The 13,863-nt window shown below is 41.1% G+C and overlaps 2 protein-coding genes across 2 annotated transcripts; both read left to right on the top strand.

The window, feature by feature from the left end:
* The first annotated feature begins 6,177 nt into the window (after positions 1 to 6,177).
* Positions 6,178 to 8,063, top strand: LOC113238276 (zinc finger protein 501-like). Its single transcript, XM_026475099.1, has one exon. It carries the CDS (start codon positions 6,364 to 6,366, stop codon positions 7,813 to 7,815), a length of 1,452 nt encoding a protein of 483 aa, XP_026330884.1. The 5' UTR covers positions 6,178 to 6,363; the 3' UTR covers positions 7,816 to 8,063.
* A 1,158-nt stretch (positions 8,064 to 9,221) lies between these two features.
* Positions 9,222 to 13,601, top strand: LOC113238195. The gene is made up of 2 exons (XM_026474970.1): positions 9,222 to 9,402; positions 10,650 to 13,601. The coding sequence occupies exons 1-2, from the start codon at positions 9,394 to 9,396 to the stop codon at positions 11,544 to 11,546; spliced, it is 906 nt and encodes a 301-aa protein (XP_026330755.1). The 5' UTR covers positions 9,222 to 9,393; the 3' UTR covers positions 11,547 to 13,601.
* Positions 13,602 to 13,863: the final 262 nt, after the last annotated feature.

Here is a 13,863-nt window from a genome sequence, read left to right as displayed (position 1 = left end):
AAAATCCAGAGTTTTCCGCTTACTCAACCACGTTGCTCTCAATCAATCTGTAGTAAGTCTCTGGGATCATTTGTATTATTAGATACGGACGAAAGTGAGGTTGAAAGAATAATTGTAAGCTTAAAAAACGATAGTGCTACTGGTTGTGATAACATATCTAACAAAATACTAAAACAATTCAGGCACATTCTACTTTCACCGCTTACGGTCATTTTGCAAAAATGTTTAACAAAAGGAATATTCCCCACGTGTTTAAAAAAAGCTGTTGTGGTCCCGGTACATAAATCTGGTAACCAAGAACAAATAACTAATTATAGACCTATTTCGTTACTGCCAGCAATATCTAAAATATTAGAAAAACTTATTAACAATAGACTTGTCTTGTATTTGGAGAGACATTCCATATTATCTAAAACACAGTTCGGTTTTAAATCTAAATTATCGACATCTGACGCCGTGCATCACCTTACGAATTTTGTAGCAAGGGAACTAGACAAGGGTAACAAAACTGTGGGTATTTTTCTAGACCTAGCGAAGGCTTTTGATACAGTTTACATCCCTGTGCTGTTACAGAAGCTTGAATCGCTTGGTATAAGGGGCATACAGCTTAAATTACTCGAAAACTACCTGGAGGACCGATCCCAATGTGTTAAAATAGGTGACATTCACAGTTCTGATCTGAAGTGCACTTCATTTGGAATTCCTCAAGGAAGTATTTTAGGACCAACACTTTTTCTGATTTACATTAATGACCTTTGTAACCTAGATTTACAAGGTGGAAAGATCATATCCTATGCTGATGATACTGTTCTACTCTTTTCTGCAAACTCTGACAAGGAGGTATACGACTATGCACAGCGTGGATTCAATATAGTAAATAACTGGCTCCAACATCATTTGCTAACACTAAATACGGATAAAACTTGTTTTATGCAATTCCATATGCGGAAATCAAAGTCATTTATATCTAACCCTAAACTATATGCTCACCATTGTTTTGACCCTACTAACAACCTGTGTAAATGTCCAGACATTGCTATTACTAACGAGATAAAGTATTTAGGTGTTATATTAGATGACATCCTATCCTTTAAACACCATATCGAAGCACTAAGCGCCCGACTCCGTAAGTTAATGTTTGTGTTTAAAAAACTGCGCGTTTCTGCTGATTTTAAAATAATCAGGCAAGTTTATTATGCATTATGCCAATCATTAATTACTTACTGCATTACATCATGGGGTGGTATAGCTAAAACTACTTTACTAATCATTGAAAGAGCCCAGCGAGCTGTCCTAAAGGTTTCTACCTTCCGCCCTTTCCGTTACCCCACTGACCTTCTGTATAAGTCATGTAAAGTATTTACTGTAAGGCAATTATTCATTAAGTCCACAGTCCTCAAACAGCACGTATTGCTCCCATATATTACTGAAAACACTAATAAAAGACGAAAAGATATTGTCTGCCCCAAAATTATATCATCAAAACATACTTTTATTTCAAGATTTTTTGTATTTCTTGGACCATTTTTGTACAATAAATTAAACGCTAAATATTCCATTTATAATTTCTGTTGCTTTAAGGTAAAGAAAATTCTCCAAGAAGCTCTTCAAAATATGTCCTATGAGGATACAGAGAATTTATTTATTATCGTAAATTAAATGTTGTCTTGTTTAAGTGTACATTTTTTATTTATTTTTTTATTTTTTTTAATGGCAATTTATTATTTAATTGTTTAATTTTATTTCATAAGATTCTCCTAAAAAGTATTTATAATATTAATAGTATCCACATTTATAATTAGTAGTACTTTTTACCTGAAATACAGGAATTTCCTAGTTCAGGTACATGTGTTATTTTTACATTAAATCGCATAAGTAGTCTTTAGTTTTCTCTGTACATTATGTTACTGAATAAACAATTTTATTATTATATTTTATTTTATATTCCGTTCGTTACCTTTATTTTGTCAAAATAATCAAAATGAATACTACCATTAAATAGTTTCAAAACTCGATTTACGAAAAATATTTGTAAATAGTTTTCGCCTTGCTTACGGGTTTTTATGGGATTTTTACGTTTGTTTGACACTATTCTTCACACTTGTATTCAGAATACTCTATATAACTCGATTACCACTGACTGAACCAGTGACTGACATACTTGTTCTCCCAGAAGGAGTCGTGGTGGGTAGAAATGATGTACGGGAGTCGTGATCGGATGGCTCCGCTGAGTACCAGAAAAATCCGAAATCTTGGACTGCATCAGGTGGGACCCCGGCTGCGCGGCTAAAGTATAACACCTACCGGCAGGGTCGTCAAACTGAAAATGGCCGCCACTCTGGGCAGTTTCTACCGGAAGTGAAAAAAAATCAAAATTCGAATAAACAGGATGGCCGCCATGCAAATTTCAGAGCCCTATAGCTCGGCGAGTATTGGAGATGGGCGGGGGGGTCCTCGACCAAACGTCAACTGCCGGAGAAAAAATTTTTTCAAGATGGATGGTGATTCAAAATGGGGGCCCAAAAAAAAGTGCTCCGATCCGGCTCAAATTTGGCATGCGGCTGTGTATGGGGTTCACAATAGGAATATACGGTCGCGATTTCGATTCCGCCATTTTCCAAGATGGCCGCCATACATGTGAAGTTTCTGCCCTTTGGCGTCGTTTTTCTCCCAGATGGAGGGAGGGAGGGTAAAAATTATGTACAGGAATTATGGTTTCACGGGTTTAGTGAGTATGAGAAAGCATCGAAACCTTCAAAATATGCTCCGCATCAGGTAGCAACCCAGCTGCCTGGCGAAAGTATGCTTCTTGGCTAATAATCTTCAAACAAATGTTTATCCGTACACCCTGGACAGTTTCTACCGGGAGGAAGAAAAATTCAAAGTTCGAAAAACAAAATGGCCGCCATACAATTTCCGGCCGGTATCTCGGAAACTCTTGGAGATAGGTACATCATGTTCAAACTAATATAGTAGAAAACGATAGGAGCCAACTGGCAGTCGAAATTATTTCAAGATGGTGTACTTAAAATGGCTGCCAGAAATAAAACTGCTCCGATCCGACTAAAATTTGACATGCGATCGTATAGGGGGCTCATAGTATATATCTGTGAACGAAATTTGGATTCAGCCATTTTCCAAGATGGCCGCCGTACAAGTGAATTTTCGGTTTTTTGACCAGCATTTTTCTTCCAAAAGAAGAGCGAGTGTATAAGAGTAATGTATGCAAATAATGGTTGGGTGGATTTGGTGAGTATCAGAAAGTACCAAAACCATCGAAATGTGCTCCGTATCAGGTAGGACCCCAGCTGCCCGGCCAAAGTATACGTTTTAGCCCTAAGGTCTCTAAACAAATGTTGCTCCACATCCTTGGCAGTATCTACAGGGAGTAAAAAAATTCAAAATTCGCAAAACAAAATGACCGCCACTCCCACTCAAAGTCAAACAAAGAGAATTCTCTACTGAAATATGAAGGTCAACTCCCAATTTGTCACCAGATACAAACAAAGCCCTCGCGGGCCGCTTTAGCGACCCGGCTCAACGCGCGCCATCTAGTTATATATATAAAGCTACAAGTTTAGACTCACTTAGAAAAATAGAACGCTTACTTCGCTATATGGTAGAAAAAAGATATTTATACCGTCGTAAATGGATAGGCTCCAAGGCAAAGAACCAAACATGAAAAGACCTGAATGTGGAAAATGTAAACGAGTGATCAACCTCATCATGATTTGTAGGCCACAAAAACTATAATACATGGGAGGAGGGATTTTTGTGCATTTTTATATTCAGCCTTGTCAATTTCCGCGGGAAGTAAAAAATGTTCGGAATTCAAATAAACAAGATGGCCGCCATACAAATTTCAAAGCTCCCTATCACGGAAACTATTAGAGATAGGTAGGAGGTGCTTGAAGGAATGTCATAGAGGGTAACACTGGTCAACTGTCTGGGTTCAAAAAAATTCAAGATAGATATGGGTGAGGGTTTTTATGAGTCCTTAATCATAATTTGCGGTCAAAAATTTCTTTTCGCCATTTTTTTAATATATTTTTTCGTTAAAAATAGCTGCCAAGAGAGATTTGCTCTGATTCGACTGAAAATTGGCATGTGAAGGCCACTAGAAATAATAATTTGTGCTCAACATTTGTTTTTCGCCATTTTCAAATATGGCCGTCATAGAAGCGTTCGTTGGCGGCAGAAAAAAATTGCTGATCCCTTTGAAAATTGGCATAAGGAGTGCTTGATACTAATTTGTATTCAAAATTGGTTTTTCGCCATTTTTCAATATGGCTGCCATAGAAGTGTTTTTGGCGGTAGATGAAAATTTGCTCTAATTCGATTGAAAATCGGTGTATGGGGGAGTCTATGGGTGTTTAATGATAATTTGCGGTCAAAATTTATTTTTCGCCATTTTTCAATATGTCTGCCATACAAACTTTTTGGCGGCACATGGAAATTTGCTCTATTTCAGCTGAAATACAGCATGTGGGGACCTCTATGGGTGTTTAAAAATAATTTGCAGTCAAAATTTACTTTTTGCCATTTATCAATATGGCCGCCATTAAAGAGCTATGTTAATTTTTTTAAATCATAAGTGCCGAGGCCGTAGGCCGAGGCCGTAGGCCGAGGTGTAGCGGAGGGCGAAGCCCGAAGCGTCCGCACGCCACCTTACGTAGGTAGTATACGGGGACTAGATTCCACAATTGTTCAAAATGTAAGGCATACTTACTCAACTTATACAACTTATAGCGTTGTTGTATTTCGACCGTCTCTCTGTTAGAATCTTTTTTACTGGAACCTATGCCAAAAAGAGAAGTATTTAGGGAAAAAATGCCAGAAAATGACATTCACTTCAAATTTCTGGTCCCAAACTAGGGAATTTCCTGTGCTATGACTACCAGAGTAACGATAATTCTGAAGGCAATACCCAGAATACCCTGACCAGAACGAACTTAAAAATATTTTTTTCATAAATTGGCTCAAATAAGAATATGGAACCTCCTCATCAAGCGCCCATAGTACTAATCACTGTGCTACCGAAGAGCATAAGCACACCCCCAAATCTGAAAGCGACCACGCGCCGCAGGCCGTATAGGGCTCGTATTTTGTAAAAAAAAACAAAAAAGAACGATAGAAACTCCTTTCTGTGTCCCGGTTAGATGACAATAAACAGCCGTACGGTGCATAATTCTCGGCCATTATAAATAGTAATGTACAATGATGTTAAATATTAACGTACAAGTTTCGTTATGAATAAATGAAAGCTATATTCAAATATCAAAACCGTCTTAGCGCGAAAAGGCTCGCCGACAGCCTTGTTGTCATTCAGTCAATGTGACTGTCAATATGTGAGACGTGGTGCGATATCTAAAGGTTTGGAGGTGCGGAGAGGGTCCATTCTCGTTACTTTTTTGTTCTATGCCTTCAGGAAGACCTTACGACGTTTTCTATGTGCTTCTTGCGGATCTTTGTTTTTGGTTTTCAACGACTTTTTTGTCATGGTGCCATCTGTGAAAAGTTCGTCACTTAGAGAGGTACATACCTTATTAGAGCTACCATCGCTGACTAGAGATGTCGCCATAATTATAATTTTTAAATTGATTGAATGTCACGTTTTACTACCATGACATTCAACTTTTTTTGTGAAATTACTCCACTGTTTAGTTTGTTATAATTATTAATAACAAAGATCGAACACTTAGAAAAATTCTCTCGGTTCTCTTTGTCAATTAAAGTACGGAACGAAGTAGCAGATTTTGTATTTTTCTAATTACTCAGAAAATTTTCGGAATTTCCACTAAATTACTCAACAGTAGGCAGAGAGTTCAAAGCTATGGGAATGACGGAGGGCCCACGGGACGCGCTTAGGGGACGTGTGTAATATTTACGATAATTCTAAAATTATTTACATTATACTACAGTGTCTCTGAACAAACAGGCTTATTATTTTACTCATTCTTAGCAAGTAATTTTCCAAGCCAATAGATATTTTATAATAAATAGGTGTTTAAATAAAAACCAAACACTGGTAAAATTATGGTGGGAATCAAACTTCATGAATGTAGAGAACATTCACGAAGTTTTATTCCTAATGTCAAGATGACATTTAATCCACGCTACGCCACACGTCAATGTCAAAACTGGTCAAAACAAAACAAAAAGTGTTGTAAGAAAACCCGAGTTGGGTTTATAAATCCTGGAACGACTAATTGAATAAACTCTGTTTGAGAGTGAAACGAAAGTTGGTATACAATGTATTTACGAAACAAAAGTGCTAGACACTATCGTAGTCCCTATGTAAATAAACGCTAGCTGCAGAATTAACTCTTTGGATATGGTATAGCCATAGCCAAAGTATTAAGAATGGATGCAATTTGTCGCGCTTGCCTAGGCGTGGGTGCGAACGTGTCTATACTCGCGTCTGACGACGGCGATGGCGTGCCGTATAGCAGTAAGATGCAATTGTGCACAGGCGTAGTAGTGGCGATCGGCGACGGGTTGCCATTAAGGCTGTGCGCGCCGTGTGTGGACGACCTCACGCGCGCGTTCAAGTTCGCGCAGCGTTGCGCGGCCGCCGACCGAGCGCTACGCACTGCGCCGCTGCAGCCCTCGCCCGTCATCGCTCTAAAGCATCATGAGGAACTCGACTTTGCAATCAAGGAAGAGCAGGTCGTAGCGGAGATAAAGCAAGAGGTCACTGAAGAATATTACGATGATAACTTTCAATCAGAAGAAACGCAAGACTATACAGTGAAGAAAGTTGATCATCAAAATCGTGAAGTCTGTGATAGACTTTATAGAGTGAAAAAAAGATGCAAAAAGAAGATGAAGCGAGGCAAATTAGGTCCCATACAGTGTGTTGTCTGTGGTTTGATGACAGTGTGTCGTTCTGCAATGGAGACACACATGCGCACCCACACAGGAGAAAAGCCATTCCCTTGTGAATTGTGCAGCCAACGCTTTCCCAGCAAGGGTGCACTCAAAAGGCACTCCACTACCAACCATTCCCAAAGAGAGCGGAAGTTCACTTGTGAGACTTGTGGCAACAGCTTTTATACAAAGAGTGATATAATAACGCACATGCGCATACACACTGATGAGAAGCCATATGTGTGTCCTTTTTGTTCCAAGCCCTTCAGGCAGATCGCTTCCCTAATTCGACACAAGCGTGTGCACACAGGGGAGAAACCCTTCTCCTGCCCAGAATGTGGCAAGAAGTTCAGTGATAAGAACCTGGTGAACAAGCACCTGCACGTGCACAGTGATGAGAGAAAGTTCAGCTGCCATCTCTGCAATAAAGCTGTGAAGACTAAAACTGCCCTCAATACACACATGAAGCTGCATTCCAATGAAAAACAAAACATTTGCAACTTTTGTGGGATGGCATTCGCCATGAAGGGTAACTTGCAGACCCATATTCGGCGTGTACACTCTGAAAAATCGGGGCAGTGCTCAGTTTGCCTGAAGACATTTTCTAACGTGGTGGAGCATATGCGCAAGCACACAGGCGAGAAGCCTTATGCGTGCGGCACTTGCGCACAGGCATTCGGCAGTAAGCGTGCGCTGGCCCATCACACGGCCTTCAAGCATGACAATGTAGATAAGTACAAGTGCTCAGCAGAAGCATGCACACGCAGCTTCCCTACTGCCGTTATGCTGCAGTTCCACCTGCTGAAGCAGCATGCTCAGCATACGCCATTTGTGTGTGCGCAGTGCGCACGCGGCTTCTACCGCGCCAGCGATTTATCGCGACACCTGCGAGTCACACATGCACAGACACTCATTAAGGTGCAGATAAAGACTCTCCACTCCTAAGTTACTAAATTAGACCAGTAAAGATTACATTACTTTATGGTATTTATATTTTATTACTATATAGTTTAGTTTTGGTATGGTAGGCATATAAAATATTTGGGAGTCCAAATTATTTGTTAAAAAGTGCTCCATATGCTGTGTACAAATTTACCGTTTAAAAAAAACCGACCTCAAAAGTTCATGGAATTACACCTATTTGCCAAGTTTTATGGAAACCAGTTGCTGGAAATCGCGCGAAACCGGATTCATCCCCCAGTTTGCCACCCTTAGAGGGGAATATTTTCTTCAAATTTAAATGGGACCACAACCGTGGTACCCACTTTCCAATAAAAAATAAATCATCAAAATCGGTTCATAAACACACAAAAAACTTACTGTCGTATTGAGAACCTCCTCCTTTTTTTGAAGTCGGTTAAAAAGTAAGAGGTGTATGGGTGATTGTATCTACTTAATTATTTTTCCGTGTACGATTTTCTAGTCATTTTACTTTATCAAATAAATAAATTATTATTTATAGTTTCTATCATTGTCTTTAATTGCACGCACCTTGTACGAGTTGGCAGGTTGTTGATGCTTATAAGTACGTACTTAAAGTAAGTTTCCGTTATTAATTTAATAGAAATTGTGTTGGTACATCACCATTGCCATTGCTTGCATTAGTAGTTATGCGCGGTATTGTATATGAATTGATAAACGTGCAAGAGAGCGATTTCCGCGGTGACAACGATGCTCAGTTTGCGCCTGCAGCAAATGCTTAGCAATTCCGGCAGTTAGGTAGATCGTTATTCGACTGCCTACATACTTGCCTCTGCGGGCTCTGCCCCTGGTTCCTGAACTTATTTCCACCTACTTATGTACGTACGTACATATACGAGTAGTACATAGTATTAGTAGAAGGTAAGGAAAGAAATGCGTGGTGCATTTCTAAAAACTTAACGTGTACGTTGATTTTATGAACACCATTGCATCATTTACGTTAACATTAAAGTACACGTTTTGCTTATGACCAAATAATTTTTTAGATAGGTGTCTGTAACTTGTTCTATTCTACAATGTGTTTGACTTAACTGAAACTGCTTAAAGTTCTCGTAATTATTAATTTAACCGGTGAGTGTCAAAAACTTTTCCCAGTATTAATTAAATGTTAATGTTAAAGTTCGGCAAGCCGAGCCTGGCGACTCACGGGACCCTTCAAAATCATCAGACCGAAAATCCTTTGCTGCCGGTCCTAGTGAGGCTTCCGACCGAGATCCAAAATGTGCACCCTTTTTCCGACTCCGATGGCATCGGTTAAACAGCGACAGGTAAATGTACGGTGAGTACCTTTCTCTTTTGCACAGGTAACGTTATCGACGGTCTCGCTCTCGCACCAATTAGGCGAGGTGGTGGCGGTGGTGGCACAGAGGCGGGCGCGGCGCGGAGGACGTTAGCCCGCGACCGGCCGCCGCGACGTACGTGTGTTGCATCGCGCTCCGCAGTTCCGCAGCCGTGGCAGTGCCGTGATGTTCACGCCGTGATACACTTTCTCATGTGTGCTTAACTTTCTTCCTACTCAAGTGATATTCTTCAAGTTTCGCAATGGGTGAAGTAAGTACAGATTTCATTGTCCACTGTTGGTGCGGAATGCGAACATGCTCCAGTTAGATCGGACGCTCTAGTCCTACGATAGTAATCTTGTAGGTCGACGGCACCGTGCTGCGTCCGCGAGGGTAGAGGCCGCGATCGCGGATTGCGGTTCGCGGTTCGCGGGTCACCGCTCGCATATTCCTCCAGATTAATTAACGCTTTCGATGGCGAGAGAATAATGGTGCGCAGGCTTGGGAATGTGTGCTACTTGCGAGTCGGTAGAAAGAAAGCTCTGACGGATTGGGCAGCCGACGCCGACGCCGCGCCACATTGGTTCAGCGTTCGAGATTAGCCGTGTACGGTTACAATCTGATAATACGATACCGATAAAATATCTTTGATATTTGTTGGCCACTTGTTCTTCTATCGACGTTCTACAAGATCTTTGTGATTATTTTGTTGTCTCATCTTTTAATTTGTCACACACGATTAATAATTGGAAACACTTGAAATTATCCACATACTACCATACCACATAATAGTCCACAGCAATTTACCTTTTAGTAGGCAGGTCCTTGATCCTGTTTTCATACAAAAGCTATAGCAGTTTTCAAAGTTCAGTGTTTGGTACCAAAATCTCAATGTGATATTAAATAAATATGTTTGAGCTTATTACACCGCCCATTTTTACTTTTTTCTTCTATTTATGACAATTTAACTTACCTTGCGAATGGTTATAATACCATATTGCGTTTTTAGTAGGTAGTAAAAGATGAGGTTTGACACGTATGTGTAAAAGCTCTTGTGTTAAAATCAGGTTCAGTCATTGTGTATTTTCTTCAATTGTAGAAATATTTTGCCCACTGCTCGCACAGGCCGAAGCAGCGATGTCACTTTTATTTATCTCAAGTAGGTACCTGACTTAATATAAGAATAGACAAAACAGGTGAGTTTAAACCACTTGTAATATTTACTGCAAAACCGAACGACTTCTTTATTTATTGTCTGTTATTGTAAATCCGTTTAGCCGTCACAATGCGATTAATTAACAAATTCCTATACCTAGCTAAACTTTCGTGTTTGCCTACTCTAAAACTAGTGGAATCTGAGACGAAATCGATAAGGCTATGACAGATCCGTGCATGAGCATTATATTAAGTGTATAATATATTAACATTATGTGTATAAGTATATACCTACACTTGTAGGGTTTCGTGCAAGTGGAATCCGACGTACCGAAACTTGATTCTTAATTTTGTCTGTTTCAGTCGCTGCTGAAAGAGGATCCCCTCTCTAGGATCCAAAGAGAGATTATTGAAGTCACTGAAAGAGAGCGTGAGTTCAAAGAGGGGCATTTTAGGATAAACCGACTTTTCTCTGAGTCCACGATCGACACAAACAAACAAAATGGCCATATGAACGGAGATACTGACGACAAGCTTCCGCGATCTTTGAACAGGGCGGTGTCCACTTCGCAGTTGATGGGTCCGGTGACTTATTCACCACCTGTCGCCGCGCCTGCTCCCCTACTTAACACCAACGGCTACACTCGTCGCTTCACGCCGCAGAGCGGCACCAAGGGCATTATGCAGAGGTTCATCGCCAACAAGGGCAAACTGCCAGCACCCTCGCCAGTAGTAGCCGCCTCGCCGGTCGCGCTGGCTGCCCCGCCCGTCTTCACGCCGAATCCTGTCGTGACGCCTCCTGCTCTCGCGACGCCGGCGATTAACCGCACGCCCGAAGGAAAGCCACTTCGTAAAGGATACGTTCCTGTGGAGGAAAAAATACAAAAGGAATTAAGAGAGATGAAAGATAGAGAGCATGAGCTGAAGCGCATGCGGAAAAAACAAAAGCCTTTTGACATTGATCTAAGCGACAATGAAACGAGTTCGGAATCTGATGATGAGGAAATTCCTTTGCCGGGCAAGCTTAGGGTGACCAAATCGATCGGCGAGTTGTACGAGGCCCTAACGGATGAATTGCGTTCACCGTCACCTAAAAATAGCTCAGGACACGAATCCCTGGGTAGCCTGAAGCCGGCCAAGTCTCTGGCTGAGCTTTGTCAACTGGCGCCGGGACAGGAGTTCCTCGCTCCGAGCTCAACGCGCCTCATCGCGCAGTGGGAGTCTATCATCCAGCAGAAACAAGAGGCTGGTGCAGCTTAGAACAGCATTTAAGAATTGATACAAACAAAAAAGGATAATTAATAAAAAGTTTTGGGTTTCAAACGCAGAAGCCGTTGCATAACTCGATGTCCAAAGTCAGTTGTTTCGGCTACGACCGTGAGAAATATAACTTATTAAGTTAGGTCAGGCAGGCGATCGCGCGGTGTGAGTGTACTAAATAAACTCGAGGAGTTGCAGTGTGAAAAATTGATAAAGCAGTGGTGCCGTCGCGTCGTCACTGGGGTGATCTCGTCTAGATCGGCTGACGAGTCAATCGCGATCGATTTCTTGCGGTACTCATCGATCGCACAGCAATTAATTTTCTCCAGATTGCGAACAATGCAAATGATGGTTATCCGTAACGGCAATTACCTCGAGCATGCGCTGTTGGAAAGCGGCCGATATTTGCTGCGAACTCATCTCCCGATTGTGAGTAAAACAGTTTCTTCCTATTGTTCAACGCTCCGGTAGCTTGCTGAAAAACTTGGTAGATTTTGCCGGCGGAGCGCCGGCGTCGCCCGCCTCTGGCGCTTTCCCGCGCTGCGCCGCGAGTTGTATCGGATGTCCCACACATGCGCTTCCATTGTATCATTCTTTGGGAAAATTCTCAACGGATACAAAAACTTAATTAATTGCAACTTGGAGCTGGTCCTGTCGGTTGCTGTAATTTACATTTTTCGGTTTATCAGAGCACCTGTTTTGGATCGAGACGATTACGAAACGCAGCGAATGTACTGCATTCTGTCTAAATGAGACTCGTATGATGTCGGTGAGAATACCCGCGGCCGCGGCCGGCGCCTGTACATACTTTCGTTGATTGCATTCATCACGCCTCATGGTTACAAATTTTTTGAAACAACTCTTTCTCGTGTTAGCTAAATATGCTGTGATGAACCGATGAGTACTTATACGACTTATACATTTATTTACGTACTCGTCAAAAAGTTGTGCCTTCAAAAGCAATTTACCTCAACGTCTGGCTGCGGCCTGCTGTGGACATTTTGTGAGCTGAATCAAAAGACGTAGCTCCTGTTTGTTTAGACTGATGTAAGCGTAGGACGGGTGGTCTTTGCCAGAGTAAAGCAACTGATGGCTTCGAAGCTGGACTTCGAGAGTTCAATGTTTACTATTTATTGTACTGAAACGTATGTCGTTAATTATCTTGTTGTTAAAGTTGTGTAGTTTAAGATAGATATATGATATTTATATGAACGAGTTAAATCTTAACACAATACAAATTGTTATAATCTACAAAAGCAAAATTATTGAAATTTTGAACAGTAGACGTATCAAAGAGTGTGCCTTATTTTGGTGCACGTAGCGAGTAGTTAACAGAGGAGTGCTGTAACACAACGACGATGCGCGATGTCGCGATGTCGCGACGGAGACAAAGCCATGTGAGTGACAAACGTGGCGTAGAGACTTAGCGCGGTGATTAGTTTTAAAAGAAACTACTACCTAATTTCGGTAGTAATTTTTATTATTTTACTTAAATAACAGTTAATTCGAGTGGATTATCGTCGAATATTAAATAATATTTCGGGTTACTACACCCGAATGTTAAATAATATTATGTGACGACGCATTTAAATAATAAAATTACCACGGAAATAATATGGAGAAAACAGAACTGAAAACTACGCTAAAATGTTATTTGTATCGTCTATGCGACTTGACGAAAGCCATAACTTGTTCTATTTCGTTCGCGACATGGCGATCTCCACTCAAAGGTTTGACAAGAACGAGCAGAGTGGCGTTGTGGTCGGATACTTCAGTTGTGCGACTGGTCTCCTCTTAGTAACACGTAGTAAGAAGAACGTCACACGTCACTAGTAACTAATGTATGTAAATAATAATTTATTTGTTAGTAAAACACTACAAACTATTTTCTTAGCATAATACTAAATTAGTCAATTTGATTTAATTGTAGTGGATGGAGTAGAGCGAAATAATGATTGAGATTCATACAGATATTGAGATGAATAATAATGTCTGCATGGTTGGTAAGGAAGGTTGTTGCGGTGCTATTGGGGACCGCCGCCGCCCGCCGCCGCCCGCCGCCGCCCGCCGCCGGACGCATGCGGAACTTGGGTTCCCGCCCCATTGCCATTCGAATGTTATGGAAAACTACCTGGAACTATTTTATCGAATCTAAGTCGCGTATACTTGTTTTTTTTTGTTTCTCAAACAAACCAACGGCTGGAGATCCGCGACCAGCGCGAAACATGTAAGGAGCTCGAAACTTTGGTTTGTTTGAAAAACCTATGTACGCGATTTCGATCCGAAAAAATTGCTTGATTGGCATTGTTTGGCTATC

The sequence above is a fragment of the Hyposmocoma kahamanoa genome, unplaced genomic scaffold (assembly GCF_003589595.1).
Source record: "Hyposmocoma kahamanoa isolate Upper Pololo Valley unplaced genomic scaffold, ASM358959v1 95, whole genome shotgun sequence".
Classification (NCBI taxonomy): Eukaryota; Metazoa; Arthropoda; class Insecta; order Lepidoptera; family Cosmopterigidae; genus Hyposmocoma; species Hyposmocoma kahamanoa.
This window is presented reverse-complemented; position numbering and strand designations above follow the sequence as displayed.

Coding starts and splice junctions, on each gene's coding strand:
- LOC113238276 (XM_026475099.1), top strand. CDS start 6,364: ATGGATGCAATTTGTCGCGCTTGCCTAGGCGTGGGTGCGAACGTGTCT.